This window comes from Capsicum annuum, chromosome 10 (genome assembly GCF_002878395.1).
Source record: "Capsicum annuum cultivar UCD-10X-F1 chromosome 10, UCD10Xv1.1, whole genome shotgun sequence".
NCBI classification, from domain to species: Eukaryota; Viridiplantae; Streptophyta; class Magnoliopsida; order Solanales; family Solanaceae; genus Capsicum; species Capsicum annuum.
This window is the reverse complement of record NC_061120.1, coordinates 178,790,650-178,812,713: the sequence shown is the minus strand read 5'-3', so window position 1 is coordinate 178,812,713 and position 22,064 is coordinate 178,790,650. Positions and strand designations below refer to the sequence as shown.

Genomic DNA, 22,064 nt, shown 5'->3' with positions numbered 1-22,064 from the left:
TGTCATTTTTATGCTTTTCTTTTATTTTTATTGTATTTTGCAATCATAATTAAGACTATAATGCAAATGGAGATATTGTACTGATCAGCACTCTGGGGTTTGATGTATGCAAATCAACCTTTACTATGAAGTAGTGGCACTATTTTATAAATACCATTTCTTCAGATATATAGTGATCATGGTGGAAAGTGAAAAGTATATCCCCTTGAACTATTCTAGGAGTGCGAAAGCTGGTCCTTCTAATGGAAAAAAAAAGTACTCTTTCTAATGAACAAAGGGACAAGAGAAATTAATACACATCAAATAAAATGAATTACCTTAGTGCCCAGATAACCACATATTTGCACTTACGGTAAGAGCTAGAAGTGGACACAAAACAGTATTCCAGAAAAGACGTGAAACTTTTATGACCATCAGTCTGATTTTGTCACCATCCTCCAATAGCGAGGGGTGAGTTATTAGTTCGATAGAATTCAATAGCTTTTGTCTCATACCTTATATTTGATTCAAGAAATCCACTCAATATGCACAAGACGAATCCATTAAAAGTAATGTAAAAAATAAAGAAAAAAAAAGTTACAAATCTTTGTTGACCATACAATACCTTTGTTATGGGTTCCCATCATTAAATATTTATACCTTCAACTGTATTTTAAATATAATCATAAAGTTCGAGAAAGAGTTACGGAGTTCCCGGGAACCCTCCGCAGCTTGCACCGTTGATCCGCTCCGGCGCACAAGTAACCTCTTCTGTACCCATCTGTTGTCTGAGTTCAAACTTATTCAAATACTAGATCCGCCCTTGCTCATAACAAACTTCATAGCTAGAAAGCTGTCTGTTATACGAATGGCATACTTCCTGTCGGTCTCATAGAAATGTGACAATCTGTATTCTTCTGAACTACATCTATCTTGTGTTTTCCAACATTTATAAAATGGTGGAATATCCCATGCTTTTTGACTGACAAGCAGACATCATCCTCACAAATCGAAATTCACAATGCCAACCACACAGTACCATAAGATAAGGCTGAATATGCTTATGTCTGCTCTTACATCATCAGTTTATAGTAAAGGCTTTGGCTTCAATGGACATGTATAAATTAAGCAATGTTGAAACAATAGTGTATCACAAATATTTTCTGGTTTTTTTTCTACTAATATTATTTAACAATGGTTGTTCCCACAGTGCAGCCACATTTTGTATTGTTTCCTTTCATGGCACAAGGCCACATGATCCCTATGATTGACATTGCGCAACTATTAGCACAGCGCGAAGTTATAATCACAATCCTTACTACACAATCTAATGCTAATAGATTCAATACAGTCGTCGATCGTGCAATAGAGGCAGGGCTTAAAATTCAGGTGGCTCACCTCTACTTTCCAAGCTTAGAGGCTGGACTACCTGAAAGGTGTGAAAATTTCGACATGCTTCCTTCGATGGATTTGGCGCCAAAATTCTTCGATGCTACGAAAAGACTTCAAGCCCAAGTGGAAGAAATGTTGGAAAAACTCAAACCTTCACCAAGCTGCCTAATATCTGACATGTGTTTCCCATGGACAACTAATGTTGCACAAAGACTTAACATCCCTATGATTGTATTTCATGGGACGTGTTGTTTCTCTTTATTGTGCTTACACAATTTGAGAGATTGGGATGAGTTAGAAAAGATTGAGTCTGATAGAGAGTACTTTCAAGTGCCTGGATTATTTGACAAGATTGAACTAAACAAAGCTCAGATTATAAATATTTTTGGTCCAAGAGATTCAGGTGGGAAAGAATTCTGGGATCAAATGAAGAAAGCAGAAGAAGTATCTTATGGGATAGTGGTGAATAGCTTTGAGGATTTGGAACAAGAATATGTCAAGGGATTGATGAATGCCAAAGGCAAGAAAATTTGGACAATCGGCCCCGTTTCACTCTGCAACAAAGAGAAACAGGAAAAAGCTGAAAGAGGGAACAAGGTTTCAATTGATGTACACAAGTGCCTAAAGTGGCTTGATTCTTGGGAACAAGACTCTGTACTCTTTGTATGTCTCGGTAGCCTATCGCGTCTTTCCACGTCTCAGATGATAGAGCTGGGGCTCGGTTTGGAATCATCAAAACGACCCTTCATTTGGGTTGTTCGACACATGTCAGATGAGTTCAAAAATTGGCTGGTGGAACAAGGTTTTGAGGAAAGAGTTAAAGGACAAGGACTTCTAATCTGTGGTTGGGCGCCACAAGTACTAATCTTGTCTCACCCTTCAATTGGGGCATTCTTGACGCACTGTGGATGGAATTCTAGCCTGGAAGGTATATCTGCTGGTGTGCCGATGATCACTTGGCCAATATTTGCTGAGCAGTTCTGCAATGAGAGGCTAATAGTGAATGTACTCAAAACTGGAGTGAAAGCTGGCATGGAGAATCCAGTGTTGTTTGGGGAGGAGGAAAAATTGGGAGCACAAGTGAGCAAAGATGATGTTAAGATGGTAATTGAAGAAGTAATGGGTGAAGAAATGGAAGCTGAAAAGAGAAGAAAAAGATCTAAAGAATTAGGAGAAAAGGCAAGGAGGGCGGTGGAGATAGGGGGTTCCTCTCACCTCAACTTGATACAACTAATTCAAGATGTCACAGAGCAAGCAAATTTTTTAAAATCCATCTAGGAAAAGGTCGATTTAGGAGTTGGTTCAAATCAAGTATAATAGTAATGTTATGTTGGGTAAAGTTTAGTTACTTTTATTTTTATGTACCATTCCACTTTCTCGCATGATATGCATGTTGAAATTTGATCTTTTCTTAGTATACAAAAATCATTTTCCAATTTATCCTCCAGGAACAAATAATGAAGAAAAATGACACCACTGGAACGTAATGCCTTCCGTATTTCTAAAGCTTAGCTGAGGTAGAAAATTCACCTTATTGCTTCATGCATGGAGATTTAAATTTTAGGTACGCATTTCACAAGATATCACTAGGAAAACTCCACTCTTACATTATTATATTACAATGCGGAGGTGTACAATGCTGTATTGTTTCAAGAGAGTTAGAGGTACATGTGATTAGACAGATGACTCGGCTACCGAGGACATGACTTTTGAAGGAAGGTTATGGAGGGCACAGATTAGGGTAGGAGGTTAGTTAGATAATTGAGCATTGTCCCGCTTATTCTTCTATGCTATTAGTTGTACTATTAGTTATGGTATTACTCTTGTAGTTTCTTGTCCTTTGATTTTGGTTATTATCTATGAATCTTTGTAGTTTCATTATTGTTTTATCTTGTTATGACTAGTGTTTTAGAATGATTTGTCAAGTTGTCCATGGCATTTTGCCATAACTTTCTTAATTTTCACTATTTGTCTCTATATAATACTTTGGACTGTTTTTTCCTTAAGCAGAGTCTATCGGAAACAACCTCTCTATCTACAAGATAGTTGTAAGGTCTGCGTACACTTTACCTTCCCCAAACCTTAATTTGTTGGATGACACTGGGTCTGTTGTTGTTGTTGCTGTTGTGTATCCACTTTGGGGTAACTTCAGACATACGATATACGAAGTTAGTCTTTATAAAGTCTAACTTCAGCCATTGTGTTTGAAGTTTCATATCACTGCACTTTAAGTACATATGGAAGACCCTAAATCATGTTTGCGTCAGTTCAGTTTTTGCTTGAACTTCGGTCAAATATTACTGAAGTACAGTCATTTATTCCTTAACTTCAGTTTAAAGTGTGGTTTTGTCAAACCTAGCTTCAGAAACTGCATGTTTAGAGTGGATATATGTGCAAATATATTTAAAAGGCGGACCTATAAAGAATGAATTTTGGGCCTAACTGAACCTATTCAACCTCAAAAGTTAGCTCATGAGGGGAGGATTGTCCAAATCCATATAAGCAAACCACTAGTCCATTCCGCAACCAATGTGGGACTTTGACCCACTCTAACAGGCCCTATCTTAACTTTTTGGGTGCTTCTGCACCCATTAAACTTGATGCAGAATAGGTATAATTACATAAGAAATATACGGAAATAGGTATAAAACGTATAAAAGCACCCACTCAAACAAAAGGTGTGTTGGGTGTACTGACATTTAAATTGATCTTAAAGTGCTTCACCGGAAAGGTTGCCTTGGTTTTGAACCTCATTGAGTTGATATCTTATTTTTTTTTAGTTTTAAAATTTTTTAAGCACCTACCATACATGTTAGAGTTGTGACTCGAATTTTGTTGGTTCGGCCTTGAAAGTTTCGCGGTGCGACCTATGTTTGTGATTAGCCGATAGGCCCGCCCGATCCCAGAGCCCGACACTGATCTCGATGGGGGTGAGGGGGCGAAGCCCCCGCGGTATGAACCTTTATGTTTTTGGATCTAGGACTTATTTGTATGCATGTATGATATAAGTACATTTAGTGGGTTGCTTTGAGTATTCGAAAAATACGCACATTCTCCACATTGTACTCCTCTCCTTTTATAGTGAAATTCCTCTGTCTCCGCCTGTGTTTTTTCCTGCAATGGTATCCACATAAATCTATTGTGTTGTTTTTGTTTTTCTTTTACTTATGGTTTGCTTTATTCTGTCTGAATCTAACAATACAAATATCCTCGATCCGCCGCTGGATGTATGCAAATCAACTTTTACTACGAAGAAGTGGCCTTCATTTTACTTATATATAAGGTAGAATATCAAGTTTTGATAGTCCTCACAAAATTTTTTATCCATTCATATTGCTCCATGTTGCTCTTTCTTTTATCTTTTCTATTTTTCTTTTATAATCATTTATTTCTTTTGTCTTTTTCTTATTTTCTTACAATCAATTTTTCTTTTAAGTTTATTTTTACATGAATATTTATGATTGGTGCATTTTGAGTCTTTGACATTATATTTATTTCATTTCAATTAAACTTTTTGAATGTTATGGTTTAAATTAAAGATACACTCTCTTCTATCTCATATTAGTTGTTCGATTTCGTCATCACATGTCGACACATAATCATAAATAAGAAGAGTAGTTTTATGATTTTTGTTTGAAAAAATTATAAATTTGCATACACTTCAAAAAGAACTTCAATTGTAAGGGTAAAATAGAAAATTTTAATAAATTCTCTTTTGTTTTGTAAATTGATAAACAAGTTGGGCTATTATTTTTGATAATATGGATAACTAATAGGGAAAATTACAGAAACCAGCATCCTTAAGACTATAATTACAATAAATAGCAACACTTCTTCAAAATTGCAACTTATAGCAAAAGTAGCAATATTTTACCCACTTCATAGTAATAGAACAATATGTATTTTTCAGTTGTGCATATGTATTTATCAGTAATACATATATATATTTGTATATGTATTTATATAACAACATTTTACTTAAATACAAAATACAATTTGCTATATTTCGTAATTATGAAACTGTTGCTATAAAAGTTATAATTAAGACTATAAAATTGCTATTTCTAAAATTTTCCCTAACTAATATGAGATGGATAGAGTATGTAGTTTTTAAAATCTTGTGATTATAGACTTGCCATGTAGAATGTTAAAATTTTTAAAACTTACTAAATATAGAAAAAACCTCTCTTTTTGGGACATACCACAAAAGAAGCAGGACATTTAAATTTAGATGAATGAGTAGCAAATTTTTATGCTTTTTTTAACTCTTACTTTCTCTGATTTATATTATATTTTATTTCTAACGTTAATATTTAATTGGTAATGAATATGTTTTATATAAAGATGATGGCTTTAATAATTTTTATTTTTACATAACCAAAAATTTAATTATGGTAACGTAACGAAGATTACTTTTTATTTGACAAAGAAAAATAATTTTTTAAGGAGTATGTGAAAACTAAAAATACTATAACTATGAATAAACAAGCCAATTAATTTACTCTTTATAATTTTTTTTGGCAAATTTAGTAATAATGAAAATTTATGAGCAATTCATTTTGACGTGTCATTAGGTTTTATTAATTATACAATAAAAAAAAATAATACAAATTAAACTTTTAAATTAATGCAGTATTATTTTTATATTTAGATTTTGGCCCGAGCTTTGAATTACCACATGTGTCTATTATTTTTTTCAATAAATTATTATTTTTGTCCTGATTCATTATTTAATGATTATTTTCATTTGGACCTTTATAATTAAACTATATATAGTAAATTTTTGTAAGGCCCTTCTTGTTTCCTATTAGATTACTTATTCTTTTTTATATATATTTCTTTTATTAAAATTTAATTATTTTAAATTTATTTTAGAGAATTTATTAATTCTCTAAAACAATAACATGTGATTGATAAAGATGAAGTATTTTCTTCTTGCCACACTAATCTTTGCACTTCGTAGTATGTCATAAGATGAAAATCACTATTCAGTTTTTTATTGTGTTTCAATTATTTAATTTATCTTAAATAAAAAGTTAAGAGCAGGAAAATTATAACTTTACTTTCAATTGTCTTCGCATAATTTAATAAATAAGAAAATTTTAAAGATGTTTTGCATGACTTAAATTCAATCTCTAATCTCCCCTCCCCTTCCCTTTTGTTACGTGGTAAATATATATGTGTTGCAAGTATTTTTTTTTTAATAAATTTTTATAAAATAAATTAATCTCAAAATATATATTGATTCACATAAGAGTTCAACAATTCAAAAAAATAATTTAACATATGATTAAGTTCAATTTGAATTATTGGATGCTATATTCTCAAAACATTCTATGAAAATAACTTTTATATTACATATCAATTTAAAAATACAAATAAATTCTCTTTTAACTTGCAAATACGTTTATACAATGATTTAATTTTTAAGAGTTTGCAAGAGATTTCAAACTACTCTTTCAATGACCTAATGTCACAAAAAGCAAAAAGATTAAAAGGTAATTACAAATTTAACCTTTTATATTAGTTTGCAAACAGACTTATAAGCCTCGGTCAAATATAAAATTTTAATAATTCTAAAATCTATTGGCTAGATACTATTAATCTAAATAACAATAAATTAATTATGTAGTTGAAAATATGGAACAAATTATACTTACATTGTAGTTATATAAAGGACCTGCTGTGAAATAAGAGTACCGTCTTTTCAATGAAGAAAGGGACAAGAGATATTAATACACAACAAAATTGAATTATCTCAATGCCCAGAGAACCACAAATTTCTTATCTAGAAATGGACATAAACATTCCAGAACAGTGTTTTGGCTTCCAACTCTAAGCCAAGTTCATGTGGAACTTTCATGACCATCAGTTGGATTTTGCCACCATCCTCCAATAACGAGGAGGATCTATCATAGAAGCGATGGATTCCGCAGAATTCAATAGCTTTGTCGCCATCTATGTATTTCTGATGAAAAAACAAACTAAGGGAGGAAACAAAAGAGAGTGATGATAAACTCATTTATAAGAATGATATACTTCCTGCTAGTCTCATAGATATGTGGCAATTTGTATTCTTCTGAACTACATCTATCCTGTGTTTTTCCAACATTTTATATAAAATGCTGGAACATCCTATGCCTTGTAGCTTACGAACAAATATCATCCTCAAAAATAAATTCTCAATGCCAACTACACAGTACTATTAAGAGATAATGCTGAATATGCTTATGTCTGTTCTTACATCATCAGTTTACAGTCAACATGTATAAATTAAGCAACGTTGAAACGATAGTGTAACAACCTAAAATATAACCAAAGTATTCTCAGACTTTTCGACTCTTATTATCTATTAATGGGTGTTCCCGCAGTGCAGCCACATTTTGTGTTGTTTCCTTTCATGGCACAAGGCCACATGATCCCTATGATTGACGTTGCGCGACTATTGGCACAACACGGAGTTATAATCACAATCCTCATTACACACTCTAATGCCGTCAGATTCAAGACAGTAGTTGATCGCGCAGTAGATGCAGGACTAAAGATTCAGGTGGCTCACCTCGATTTTCCAAGCTTAGAGGTTGGACTACCTGAAGGGTGTGAAAATTTCGACATGCTTCCGTCGATTGGTTTGGGGATGAAATTTTTCGATGCTACAAAAAGACTTCAACCCAAGTGGAAGATATATTGCAAGAACTCAAACCTTCACCAAGTTGCCTAATATCTGACAAAGGATTGATGAATGCCAAAGGCAAGAAAATTTGGACCATTGGCCCTGTTTCACTCTGCAACAAAGAGAAACAGGACATAGCTGAAAGAGGGAACAAGGCTTCAATTGATGAACATAAGTACCTAAAATGGCTTGATTCTTGGGAACAAGACACTGTACTCTTTGTATATCTCGGTAGCCTATCACGTCTTTCCACGTCTCAAATGATTGAGCTGGGCCTCGGTCTAGAATCATCGAAACGACCCTTCATTTGGGTTGTTCGACACATGTCAGATGAGTTCAAAAAATGGCTAGCGGAAGAAAATTTTGAGGAAAGAATTAAAAGACAAGGACTTTTAATCCATGGTTGGGCGCCACAAGTACTAATATTATCTCACCCCTCAATTGGGGCATTCTTGACGCACTGTGGATGGAATTCGAACCTGGAAGGTATATCTGCTGGTGTGGCGATGATCACTTGGCCATTATTTGCTGAGCAGTTCTGCAATGAGAGGTTAATAGTGAATGTACTCAAGACTGGACTGAAGGCTGGCATGGAGAATCCAGTGTTGTTTGGGGAGGAGGAAAAATTGGGAGCACAAGTGAGCAAAGATCTGCATGTTAAGATGGTCATTGAAGAAGTGATGGGTGAAGAAATGGAAGCTGAAAAGAGAAGAAAAAGAGCTAAAGAGTTAGGAGAAAAGGCAAGGATGGCTGTGGAGGAAGGGGGATCCTCTCACCTCAACTTGACACAACTGATTCAAGATGTCACGGAGCAAGCAAATTTTTGAAAATCCACCCAGGAAAAAGGTTGAGTGAGGATATAATGTATTCCTTATAGTTACAATCGAGTCTATTAGTAACGTTGTATTGTGTCTTTACTTTTATGTAACGTTTCCACTTTCTCATATGCATAGTGTATTTGATCTTGCTTAGTACTATACAAAGATCGTTTTCCAATATATATTGTATAGCTTAAGTACTCAGCGTGTAGACACCTAATTTTGTTCCTTCCGAAGTCTAATTTTATTCATTTTTAGTTCACCTTACCATGTGTCCAACCCTATGTAATTATATCTCACAAAAATACAAAAATAGATAAAAAACAACACCTCTAATTAATTTATTTTATCCTAACCTACCCAATCAAAAGTTTCCACCTCCCTATCCACTCACATTTTTTATCCCTTGGAGAAGAAAACAACAAAAATGGAGGGGCCCACATGATATCTTCTTGACCATCATTTACACATCACCTACACAATATACATATATTCCATACACACCCAGAATAGAAAGGGGGATTCTTTTTTTTTTTTCATTATATACAATACACATAGGGATTCCATTTTGGATTGATCCATGGAGAATGCACAAAATTCATACACTAGAACATCCACGGGAAGATAATCACACCCATTATCATCATTCTTTAACTCCCGAAAAGAATCATTTTTTTCCTTCCTAGGTCTGGCTTCAAAAATGCCATTTTTGAGAGCAGATTATCCTCTCCTTTTCTTCTCAATCGCAAACCCATCATCACTCCCACAAGGACCACACACCTTACAGCATCTCACAGACACACACACAGAGAAAAGAGAATAGATCGAGAAGAGGGAGAGTAGCAGAGAGAGAAAGAGAAAGAGAAAAATACCATTTCTTTTTTTCTGTTCTTCATTTTTTTTCGCAAGATACAGTGGGGTAAGGGATAGATAAAGTAGAGAGGGTGAAAAATCAAGAGAGAGAGTGAAGATTTCAGGTCGTTGGTCACTGTTCCGGCGACTTAGCTCGTCGGAATTAGTTTTTCATTCCTTGTTCGATCGTTTCTTTTCGAATTTTGGTGAAATCTTACTGAAATCGACGTCAAGCTTATCGTCTCGGCCTGCTCCATCCTAAAATTCCCTAGATCCTCTCGATCTTCTTGATTTCTGAATGAAATCTAGTTGGTAGCTCATCGGGGTTCGATTGTGTATGCATCTTCAGTTTTCTACCCGAAATTGGGTTTGGATTATGGTGGTCAGCATTCGATTCTGGTTTGGATTTTTGTTCAAGTTGTGGGTTCATACTGAGGCTAGTTCGAGATGCGGTTCCGTCGGTCTGAGGTTCGACGTTGAGTTCCGTTGGACGCAGTTCTATTCGAAAAGATCAGTTAATCAATAAAGAATTGAGGTCCATTTCTCATCTTATTCTCTATTCTATTTTGGAATTTTAGTTATTTGTTATGGGTGTGAATAACTTGTTTAGTTAGCGTATTTGAATCTTTGTTGTGTGTACGTGGTTGATGTTGGATTTGATAGTCGAAGAATTGGTTAACTAGTTTGACAATGGAATTGGGAAAAATGGGAATTGAAAGTTGATAAAAATGAATACTATTGATTTAATTAATCATTGACATTGAATGTGATATGTAGTCCAGTTCGGAATAAGCATGGATGTTGTTGAAAAATGGTAGTATCATGTTTAGGTCGACCATTGATAGGCAAATGTAAATGGGTTAGGCAAAGTTTATGACTTGCGATCGTTGAATGTTGAGGGTGTTTTGTTGAAATGTGTTGGTTTATGTTTTTGGATTGAAGTGTATTCATTTGGCCGGAGAATGCCCCGAAGATTGATGTAATTATTTACCGAGGAATGCCCCGACATATCATGTTGGCGAAGGCGGATCTCGATCAAGGCCCGAGGTATCGGGTGAAGCATTGGAGCTTAGTCCAGGACTAGCTTAGAATAGGATTTATATTTTTCGCATTTTTCTATTTTTGGATTGTAATAATTGGACTGAACACTATAATTTTGGATTTATTTGTTTGTTTGTTTGATTGATTGATTTGTATATTTTTGTCTGGTTTATACACTCCTAGCGTTGAATTAGCCGATCTGTTCCACCAAGCGACCATGGTCAAACCACGGGATCGAGGGGTACCTAACACCTTCCCTTTGGTCAACAGAATTCCTTAACTGGAATCTCTGTTCGCAAACCAGTTTAAAGAGTCAAATGGTTTTGAAAAGGATTTTCCAATGGCGACTTGGCACACCAGATTACGCCAAGTAGCGACTCTGATTTCAAATGTAAAACCAATCCTTCTTCGAAACAAATCATTTTCTTTTGTCACTTAATAATAAAAATCCTTTCGAACCCAATACATAATCTTTTTTTTTGGTTAAAAAAAGGGTGTGACAGCTCTGGCGACTTTGCTGGGGAAGACAAGTTTTCAGAATTCGAGCTATTTTTGGAGTCGTATCGGCTTTGTTTGGCATTACGAGTGTATAAGCATTGTTTGTGATTTTGTTTGTGTTATTGTTTATACTTTTGTGCTTTTTTCGTGCTCTTTATTTATAGTATTTATCCTATGTGTTACCGCTTTTATATCTGTCATCATGTGTCTACCCCCAGGCCTTCTTTCTGCAATAAGTCCGTAGTACATGTGTTGTACACGACCTCTAGTTGAGTCACCCTTATTTTAGGGGGGGAGCCGTCGGTGTTATGGAGTATGTGGAAAGCAAAGCAGCCACTATCGACCATACGCTCCCCCGAACAGCCTTGTTAGTGAACCACAACATAGGTCAGCCTTTAGGTCATGCTTATGTGCTGAGACCTAACGGGACCCACATGGCCCTTTGTAGGAGACTCATCTCTAAAGCATCCCTACATGCTAACTGTTGCATCTTTAAGGGTAACGTGGTCATTTGACAGACTAATTTGAAAAAAAAAAACATTTGTTAGGAGTAAGGTGCGTAGGCAAAAAAAAAATAATAGAAAAAGTGAGTTGAAAAGAATGAATCAAAAGGAGTGTTGTAGTTTATTTTAGAGTTATTTATGGCTTTTGTTCTTCACGATCAAAAACTCAAAAAGATTTTTTTTACGTTTTGCATTTATCTTCTCAAAGTACCATAAGTTCAACAAAAAAAAATGAAAAAAAAGAGGGTTTTGTTTGCCTTTTCTACTTATTTGTCAAAAGCAAAAATACCAAAAAGATTTTTCATCATAATTGGTGGTGTCAGTCTTAGTTGAAGTGTCTAGTTGAAAATCCAAAAAGTTTTTATTCGTTTGTTTTTGTTTGTATCTCTTAAGTTAGGGTCAATTTATTAGTTAATCGTTAATTGTCCAATCCGGACGAACTACGCACCCCTGATTCTCCTCTTTCGGGAGTGAGATACGTAGGCAGCCTATTGTTGGTTCGGGGATCTTATTTAAAAAATCCAAAAAAAAAAATTTCTTCACTTTTCATCTAGAGTAGGTGTTTCATACATGCCTTGAAAATAAAAATACAAAAAAAAAATTCTTAATAATCGTAGGTTTTATTTTTGGTTGATCTTATTCCAAAAAATTCAAAAAAAGATTTTCTTCACTCTTCATTTAGAGTAGGTGTTTCATATACATCTTCAAGAGAAAACTACAAAAATATTTTCCTTTAATAGTTTCAAGTTTCATTTTCATATGAAATTCAAAATTGAAAACCCCAAAAGATTTTTCTTTGGTAATCATAGGTTTCATTTTGTATAGGTATTTTAAAAGTAAAAAAATGTAAAAAGATTTTCGTCAATTCTTTTGGCAAATTGTTATTTTCTTTTCTTCTTAAAGCTTCAAGCAAAAGAATGAAAAAAAAGTTTAATTGGCCATTTTGGCAAGAATTCACGAACTACGCACACCTGATTCTCCCCTTTTGGGGTGAGATACGCAGGCGCCCTTCTAGGGTTCGGTGATTTTTTTTCAAAAAAATAAAAATAAAAAAAATAAAAAGAGGTTTTGAAAAATCGTTGAACTCTAACGCATTTGCTATCTCTTGTCCAGTTAGTATAAGGTGGTCGGTTTGTGGCATTTTGGCTGGTCCTCCATATTACTCCAAGTCACAGAGGAAGTTATGGCCAACAAGGATACCGAGTTAGTTTCCACTAATCAGATAGGGAGTTCGGGGAATGAGAATGTAAGAGATAATGAAGAGATTCGGAAATTAAGGCGGCAAATAATAGAAATGCATCAAGTTTGGGCTAATGGGTTGCCACCTTTTCCAGTTCCCACTGATAATCTGGAATATCTTTCTAGCTTGCCTCCCGTGTCACATGCACAATTTTTTATTTTTGTTGATATGCCACAACATGCATCAGGATCGACTCCGGGGCAACAATATCCAACCACTTTCAATGTTCATTTCCTCACTCTCCAATCCAAGACTACCATATACTCGGCTCCAGCTGGTGTTCATGCTTTTACGGTGCCACCCCCACCTCCTACTTTTGATGTTCATCCACAAGTTGTGCCTCCCTACTCTACAAGAGAGCCTGCATTGAATATTTTTAGTGATCAGCATTATGCTCTCTAGCCTATATTTAAGTCGATTGGTCCTTACGATTGCCCTCAACCGCCTGAATTTACTCCTAACACTGAGAAGCCTGTTATGACAGAAGAACAAGAAGAAATAGCCAGAAAATTGAGAAGTTTGGAACTGACTATGAAAAACTTGCAAGGACTTGGGGGTACAAAAGTGTCTCATATAAAGATCTGTGCATGTTTCCTGGTGTACATCTTCCTCTTGGTTTTAAAATGCCGAAGTTTGAGAAATATGATGGACATGGCGATCCTGTAGCACATTTAAGACGCTATTGCAACCAGCTAAGGGGCGCTGGAGGGAAGAAAAAATTACTCATGGCATATTTCGGTGAAAGTCTTTCAGGTCTAGCTTCAGATTGGTTTATTGACCAAGACATTGACAAATAGATTAGTTGGGATGACCTAGCTAACAAATTTGTGCAATAATTTCAATACAATGTGGAGTTGATCCCTGACGGAAAATCCCTAACTAGTATAACAAAGAAGAATATTGAGAGTTTCAGGGAGTATGCGATCAGATGGCGCGAACAAGCTGCTAGAGTAAAACTGCCAATGAAAGAAAGCAAAATAGTGGAGGCATTTATTCAAGCGCAGGACAAAACATATTATCAACACTTGTTACCTGCATTAGGCAAGCTGTTCATTGAGGTCCTTAAAATGGGGGAGATAATAGAAGAGGGAATTAAGACTGGTCGCATTGTGAGTTTTGCAACATTAAAAGCGATTACTCAAGTAATTCCAAATGGTTCAGGAAGTGTTGGGGAGAAAAATAATGAGGAAGATGCATCTGCAATTATAGTTGGACAGCAAGAAAGGTCAAGAAGACCACATCGTCGTCGATCTCAGGCTCAAGCTCAAGTTTATGCCCAGGCTCTACATAATCACTCCGAAAATCCATTGTACTCTGTTCCTCCACATCCATATCCAGTGTATAATGCACAACCACATGTTCAACCCTCATCTTACCCACAATGGGATACCTCAACGCTCCAGAGTCACCCTCTAACTCCATAAACATACCAAAACCCTTCTAAGCCACATTTTCTATCCAAGCCAAACAATGAAATGAGGCAGAAGTCGAGAGATATCTTCACACCAATTGGAGAGTCATATGCCATTTATTTTAAAGATTGGTAAAGGAAGGAATGATCACTCCTCTCCTTGGGCACACCCTTAATCGGCGTTCAAGAAATTTTAATCCTAACGCACGATGTGCGTATCATTTTGAGGCTCAGGGTCATAGTATTGAAGATTGTCGAGATTTGAAAAGAGAAATTAAAAAAATGATTCATGATGGATCAATTATGGTGCAGAACATTGATAGTGAGGGAAGCTCTAGTCATGCTGATATGCAAACCAGCGGCTACGTTGTCAGGCTGAACAATTGAGAATTCACCTATCTCCCTACTAGGAAGAGGTCTGGTAGTTTGTTTTTTTTTTTTTTTTTTAATTATTTCAGGGTTGTAGTTTGGGATATATCTTGTTTTGTTCCTTTGTCGTTTATGTTCAAACCCTTTTATCTTTTATTTCAACTAAATGAAGTGTCCCTTTCCTTTTGTGTTTCAAATATGTGTTGTTTGTTTGTTTTCTTTATACAGTCGCTTTATGTTGATTCTAGTGATATGACATGCCTGCGAAATTATTAGTCAGATCTTAAAATCCAGCTTAATCATGAAGCATTGAATCAGAGAGTTAAATTTAGGAAAAGAGAGCATCTGAGAAAATAAATAGAGTGTTGGGGCATTTGGTGATCAACTTGAAGCCTTCTTTGAAAATTGAGACTTTTTGAGAATCTCAAGGATAACTTGGTCATCAATTGAAATACATGTCTTAATTAGGTCAAACGGTGTCTACGTGATCCTATCAAGAGGAACAAGAAGAAAATTAGCTCCACGAAGTTATGAGTCCTTCAGTATGAGGAATGTACAACAAAGTGGAGTTGTATGCTGGGCAAGTGTAGAAAAAGAGGTGGTACACATGCTCGGGGAAAGTTAGTGTTGTAAAACATTTCATAAGTGATCTTGATCGTGCACTTTCGCATTGCATGCTATGTACTAGCATTTTTAAGAATTGATATGATGAAGGCATTTCATTCTTCTATCCAAACACTGTGTCATTCTTTGTTTACCCCTATTTGGGCCTTAGTGTTATTTTATTTCATACCCCTCTTTTGGAATTAAGATAAGAGTCAACAAAATTCAAAAAATATGTCGAAAAACAAAGAAAAGATGAGTGTCAAGAAAAATAAAGTCAGAAAAGTCCCAAAGACAAAAGAGTCAACAAAAGAAAAAAAAATAGAATCAAGTGAAAGAACAAGCTGCCAGAACTACGCATGACCTGATTCTCCTCTCTCGGGGGTGAGATACGTAGGTTGCCCTACTAAGGGCTCGGTACAACGAAATAAACAATTTAGAGTCACCTAGTCTAAAAAAACTGGGGCATGAGTTAATCCTTATTATTTGAGTCTATTCCAAAAGTTGTAAGTCCTACCCCACTTCAAGTGTCGTTTGAGCCCCATGCCATCCTTTCTTTCTAACCTTATCCAAAAGCCAAGTTACAACTAAAGAAAGACCTTCTGATCAATCTTTTAGGATGTTAAGACGGAGCATGCAAGGGATATGATGATGCATTTAAGAACTATTTGTCTTCCTCAGCATAGGGAATCAAGAGAGAAATAAAAATGAGAGTCTTATTGGTGAAAACCCTTACGGGCACCATAAGGCAATGGCAAGTTAAGAGAAATAAAACTGAAAGAGTCTTATTGGTGAAAACCCTCACGGGCACCATAAGGCGATAGTGAGCCGACAAAAAATGAAAGAAGCTTGTTGGCAAAAACCCTTCAAGGCGCCACTAGCCGAATGGGGTCTTAAATGCAATTGACCTAAGAAAGCAACTCAGTTTCAAGGCCATTAACTCAACAACAATGGGTAGAAAGCTTGGATGAAAAGACCAAGCTGCTTAATCCAAAATGCACGACATAATCATTAGTGTTGACTGTCATTTTTAGATGAATTTTTTGTTTCTTGGTTTTAAAAGGGGACATTCATTGTCTTTTCTTTCTTCTCTTTATTTTAATTTTATCTTTCTTATGTCAGTTATCAAAACAAAAATTATCATTTTTTTTGTTTCTTGTCTTTGAGTGAAGTCCGTGTCAAAACATGTGAGAAAAGATTTCAAAACTGGCTACCAGCTTCTTTAATTGCACAAAGCAAGAAAAAAGCTATCACATGAAAGAGACATGATTGTGAGCCTAAAAAAAGGCATGCAGGAAGTTTTTGTCAACAGAGAAGTCGGGGAACTCATGGAAATACCAAGATTCAAAGGGTTTATTTGAGAAACACGACAAAGCAGAAATACTGTGTTTGTTTTAGAGCCACTCTTAATAAGCTGAGATTAAGTCAATGATACAGCAAGTCAATGATATATGCTAATGGTTGGAAGCAAAGCTAAATGTGACGGGGGCAGGAGTAATTGCCTCAAAAGCCAAAGCCACAAACTAACCACCATGTTTTTAAACTCACAAGTTTTCTTTGTATGTAATAGGAATACATGTTGCATTCAGATCAAGGATTTCAGAGCCTAAACATCAAAGACAGTAATTTCTCACCTCAACATATGCCAGAGGCAAGGTTGCTACACAGGTTTAGTAATCAACACCATGGTAAAACTCATAATTCAAGATTTCTAGGAGACGCACTTTCTTGTTTTGATAATTCAAACAACATTGATAAGGAAACACACTTCCTTGATTGGGTAATTTGAATTTTGCTTCTTAGGTAATGCACTTCCTAACTTAAGTCTTGATTCTTAGAAGACGTACCTTTTAGTCGAGTCATCCCCTTTGATTCCTACAAGACATACCTTTTGGTTGAGTAATTCCCTTTGATTCCTATAAGACTTACCATTTAGTCGAGTCATCCCCTTTGATTCCTATAAGACGTACCTTTTTATTCGAGTCATCCCCATTGATTCCTATAAGATGTACGTTTTAGTCGAGTCATTCCCTTTGATTCCTATAAGACGTACCTTTTAGTTGAGTCATTCCTTTGTTACCTATAAGACGTACCTTTTAGTCAAATCATTCCAATTAACTCATAGAAAATACATTTCTTTGTTTGGGATAATTTTTATTTTTATTTTCAGTTTTGATGTGATTTCAGGAGCATGTCCAAAGCACAGGACGAATAAATGGAAAACCAAGAAACAAGGTGAAGAAATTGAAAGTTAACAATAACAACAACAACAAACCCAGTGTATTCCCACCTGGTGGGGTCTGGGGGTGGGGTAGGATGTACGCAGTCCATACCTCTACCTCTGAAGAAGTAGAAAGGCTGTTTCCGATAGACCCCCGGCTCAAGACACGCGGTACCACACAAACACATAGTAAAGCACATCACAAGGTTACAAGATTACATAACATAAATACGGCACCCATAAGTAATATAAAACAGAGGAAAACAGACAGATTCATAATAAAACATGGGACACGGACTCCTAATAGGAATAAACCCCCACCAAGTAGTTCCCTACACTAGCGACTCAGACTGGCCCTAGTCCTCTGCCCTGATTTGCGTCCTCCAGACCTTCCTATCTAGGGTCATGTCCTCAGTGAGCTGTAACTGCTCCATGTCTCGCCTAATCACCTCACCCCAGTACTTCTTCGGCCTACCCCTACCCCACTTAAAACCATCCAATGCTAGCCTCTCACACCTACGGACCGGGGCATCCATGCCCTTCCTCTTCACGTGTCCGAACCATCTCAATCGGGCTTCCCGCATCTTGCACTCCACTGGTGTCACACCAACCTTCTCCCAGATGTTCTCATTCCAAACTCTATCCCCTCTAGTCAGCCCATACATCCAGCGCAACATCCGCATTTCTGTCACCCTCATCTTTTGGATGTGGGAGTTCTTAACTGGCCAAAACTCCGCTCCATACAACATGGCCGGACGGACTACCGCCCTGTAGAATTTGCCTTTAAGCTTAGGCGGCACCTTCTTATCACACAGCACCCCCGACGCGAGCTTCCACTTCATCCATCCCGCCCCAATACGGTGCGAGACATCCTCGTCAATCTCATCGTTACTCTGGATCACGGACCCGCGATACTTGAAACTCTCCTTCTTACCTACCTCCTGTGATTCCAGCTTCACTACTACCTCATTCTCCCGCCTCACGTCATTAAACTTGCATTCCACATACTCTGTCTTGCTTCTGCTCACCCTGAACCCTTTAGACTCAAGGGTTTGCCTCCATACCTCTAATTTTTCACTCACACCCCCTCGAGTCTCATCTATCAGAACTACATCGTCTGTAAAAAGCATACACCACGGCACCTCCCCTTGAATATGCCGCGTCAACACATCCATCACCACTGCAAACAAAAAGGGACTAAGAGTAGATCCCTGATGCAACCCTGTCCGGACCGTGAAATGTTCTGAGTCTCCTCCCACCATCCTCACCTTAGTTTTTGCTCCATCATACATATCCTTGATTGCTCTGATATATGCCAGCGGTACTCCCCTCACCTCCAAGCATCTCCATAGCACCTCCCTGGGGACTTTGTCGTAGGCCTTCTCCAGGTCGATAAACACCATGTGCAGGTCCTTCTTCCTCTCCCTATACTGTTCCACCAACCTCCGTACCAGGTGAATTGCCTCCGTCGTCGAGCGGCCAGGCATAAATCCAAACTGGTTTTCTGAAATAGACACTATCCGTCTCAGCCTCACCTCGACCACTCTCTCCCAGATCTTCATAGAGTGACTCAATAACTTAATCCCCCTATAGTTGTTGCAACTCTGGATGTCCCCCTTATTCTTATAGAGAGGTATCATGGTGCTCCACCTCCAAGCCTCGGGCATCTTTACCGTCTTGAAGATTTCATTAAACAATCCCGTCAACCACCTAAGACCAGCCTCTCCAACGAACTTCCAAAACTCGACCGGTATCTCATCCGGCCCCGTCGCCCTACCCCTTCGCATTCTGCAAACAGCCTGTCTAACCTCTTCTACCTTAAAACGTCTACAATAGCTAAAATCCCGACATTCCTCTGAGTGCTCTAGTTCCCCTAACACAATAGCTCTATCCCCTTCGTCATTCAAGAGCCTATGAAAGTACGACTGCCATCTATTCTTAATGTGGCCGTCCTCCACCAACACTCTACCGTCCTCTCCCTTAATGCACCTCACCTGATCGAGGTCACGACCCTTCCTCTCCCTAGCCTTAGCGAGTCTAAACAACTTTTTCTCCCCTTCTTTCCCCTGTAACCCTGCATACAGGCTCTCAAAGGCGGCCGTCTTAGCTGCCGTGACTGCTGACTTAGCCTCCTTCCTCGCTAGCTTGTACTCTTTCCTGTTTACCCACTTCTCCTCTTCGTCCTTACTCTCCACCAACTTGGCATACACCCCTTTCTTGGTCCCCACTTTCTTCTCCACCTCTTCATTCCACCACCAATCCCCCAATTGGTGCCCGGCCCGGCCCCTAGAAACCCCCAACACCTCACTTGCATTCTCCCTGATGCACCTAGCCGCCCTATCCCACATACTATCCACGTCTCCCTTACACTCCCACACCCCCATTCCCGCCAACTTCTCCCCTATCTCCCACGCATTCACTGGCGTCAAGCCGCCCCACTTAATTCTAGGTCTACACTCCCTACTCCTCCTCTTTATATTCTTCTTTATACCCAAATCCATAACCAAGAGCCTATGTTGGGTCGAAAGATTCTCACTCGGGATGACCTTACAGTCCTTACACCACGCCCTATCCCTTTCCTAAGCAACAAAAAGTCAATCTGGGTCCTGGCTAGCGCGCTTCGAAAGGTGATCAGGTGCTCGTCCTTCTTCGGGAAGCCCAAGTTCATCACCACCAGCCCAAAGGACCTCGCAAACTCCAATAGGGTAGCCCCCTCCTCATTTCTCTCCCCAAAACCAAAACCACCATGCACATCACCAAAGCCTCCCGGTAGCGCCCCGATGTGCCCGTTGAAATCTCCTGCTACAACAATCTTCTCCGAGCTAGGCACACCTCTCACCACCTCCTCCAAAGCCTCCCAAAACCGCATCTTCTCCTCCCCCTCTGATCCCACTTGCGGTGCATAGGCACTACACACGTTCAGGGTAAACCCCCAAATGACCAACTTAATAGTCATCAACCTATCGTTGATCCTCTTCACCTCTACTACCTGACCTCTAAGCTCTTCATACACTAAGATGCCAACTCCATTCCTATGCCTCTCGCTCCCAGAGTACCACAGCTTGTAACCATCCACATCCCTAGCCTTAGACCCTACCCACTTGGTCTCCTGAACACACGCAATGTTGATCCTCCTCTTCCTAAGGGTCTTCACAAGCTCTATGGACTTGCCCTGTAGGGTCCCTATATTCCAAGACCCAACCCTCAGCCTACCGTCACTACCCGCACGCCCTCCACTACTCCCCCCGCGGCCAAACCTTGGCCTCCCTCCCACTCCCGCCCTTTTCTCATCCCCCGCCCCCACCGCGGTCCCCCGCCCCAACCCCCTCGGACATGACCCTATCCACCCATTACTGCCCACAGCCACAACTAGACGAAAGTATAAGAGAATATAAAGATAATATAAAGATATAAAGACATAAACGATGGTAATAGCAAAGCAGCAGCAAGTAATACAAGGCTCACACAAATTCAAGGAAATACTCCAGTAACCAAATTATACTCAATTACTAGTATAATACGAAGAATGAAAGAATGCAGAATGAAGAATGAAATAAGCAAAGGTTAGAAGTCACCAGATTTCGCTTGTAGACCAAGCCGGCAACCAAGCCCCGCGTCGACCTGCTGCCGGGGGATTTCGCTGCTGGGATGAATCTGCGGCTGCTGGCGACCGAGTGGCGGTTTCGGCTGAAGACCGAGCTTCGGCTGTTGCACTGTTGTAATGGCGCCGGAGGAGGAGGGGGTGGGGGTCTGGACAGAGAAGGGTGGGGGAGTGGGGGTGGGGGTGGGGGTACAGCAGGGGGGGGGAGGGGGAACCGGCGTTCGGCGACGGGGGTCGGCGTTGGTGACCGGCGGTCGGCGTCGGTGACGGCGGTCGGGTCGGCGCCGTAGGTCGGCGACGGCGACGGGGCCGGAGACCGGGGCGCGGGAGAGAAAGAGGGTAGGGAGAGAGAGAAATCCGTTCCGACCGGCGACAGCGGTCGACGCCGGGGACCGGTGGTTGGGTCGGGTCGACGACGGCGCCGACGGCCGTGGACCGGGGCGAGGCGAGAGAGAGAGAGAGCCATTAGGCTAAGTTAAACAGATTTAAAAATAGCAAGTCAGGAGCCCGCCTACAGAATAGGGTGAAAAAAAATTGAAAGCATAGAAACTAGTTGATAAAATAGCAAGTCACGAGCCCTTCTGCAGAACCCGCCTGCAGAACAGGGTGTAGAAGTTGAAAGCATGGCAATAAGTTGATGAAATAGAAAGTCAGGAACCCGCCTGGAGAACAGGGTGAACAAATTGAAAGGCAAGCAAAAAGTTAAAGAAATAGCAAGTCAGGAGCCCGCCTGAAGAATAGGGTGATGAAACTCAAGTCAAGAGTCCAAAAGAAGCTGTATAGATAGGATTTTTGTAATTTTATTTATGCTTTAACTTGTAATTTTCATTTTAATCTAATGACAGAGCCGTGGACCAGAACCT

The 22,064-nt window shown here is 38.7% G+C and overlaps 1 protein-coding gene and 1 pseudogene across 1 annotated transcript; both read left to right on the top strand.

Annotated features, from left to right (window-relative positions):
- Positions 1 to 519: 519 nt before the first annotated feature.
- LOC107843379 (UDP-glycosyltransferase 73C4) lies at positions 520 to 2,807 on the top strand. The gene has a single exon (XM_016687645.2). The coding sequence runs from the start codon at positions 1,174 to 1,176 to the stop codon at positions 2,647 to 2,649; it is 1,476 nt and encodes a 491-aa protein (XP_016543131.1). The 5' UTR covers positions 520 to 1,173; the 3' UTR covers positions 2,650 to 2,807.
- A 4,324-nt stretch (positions 2,808 to 7,131) lies between these two features.
- On the top strand, positions 7,132 to 9,040 carry LOC107843380 (annotated as a pseudogene).
- Positions 9,041 to 22,064: the final 13,024 nt, after the last annotated feature.

Excerpts from the sequence above, each read along its gene's own strand:
- LOC107843379 (XM_016687645.2), top strand. The coding sequence starts at position 1,174 with ATGGTTGTTCCCACAGTGCAGCCACATTTTGTATTGTTTCCTTTCATG.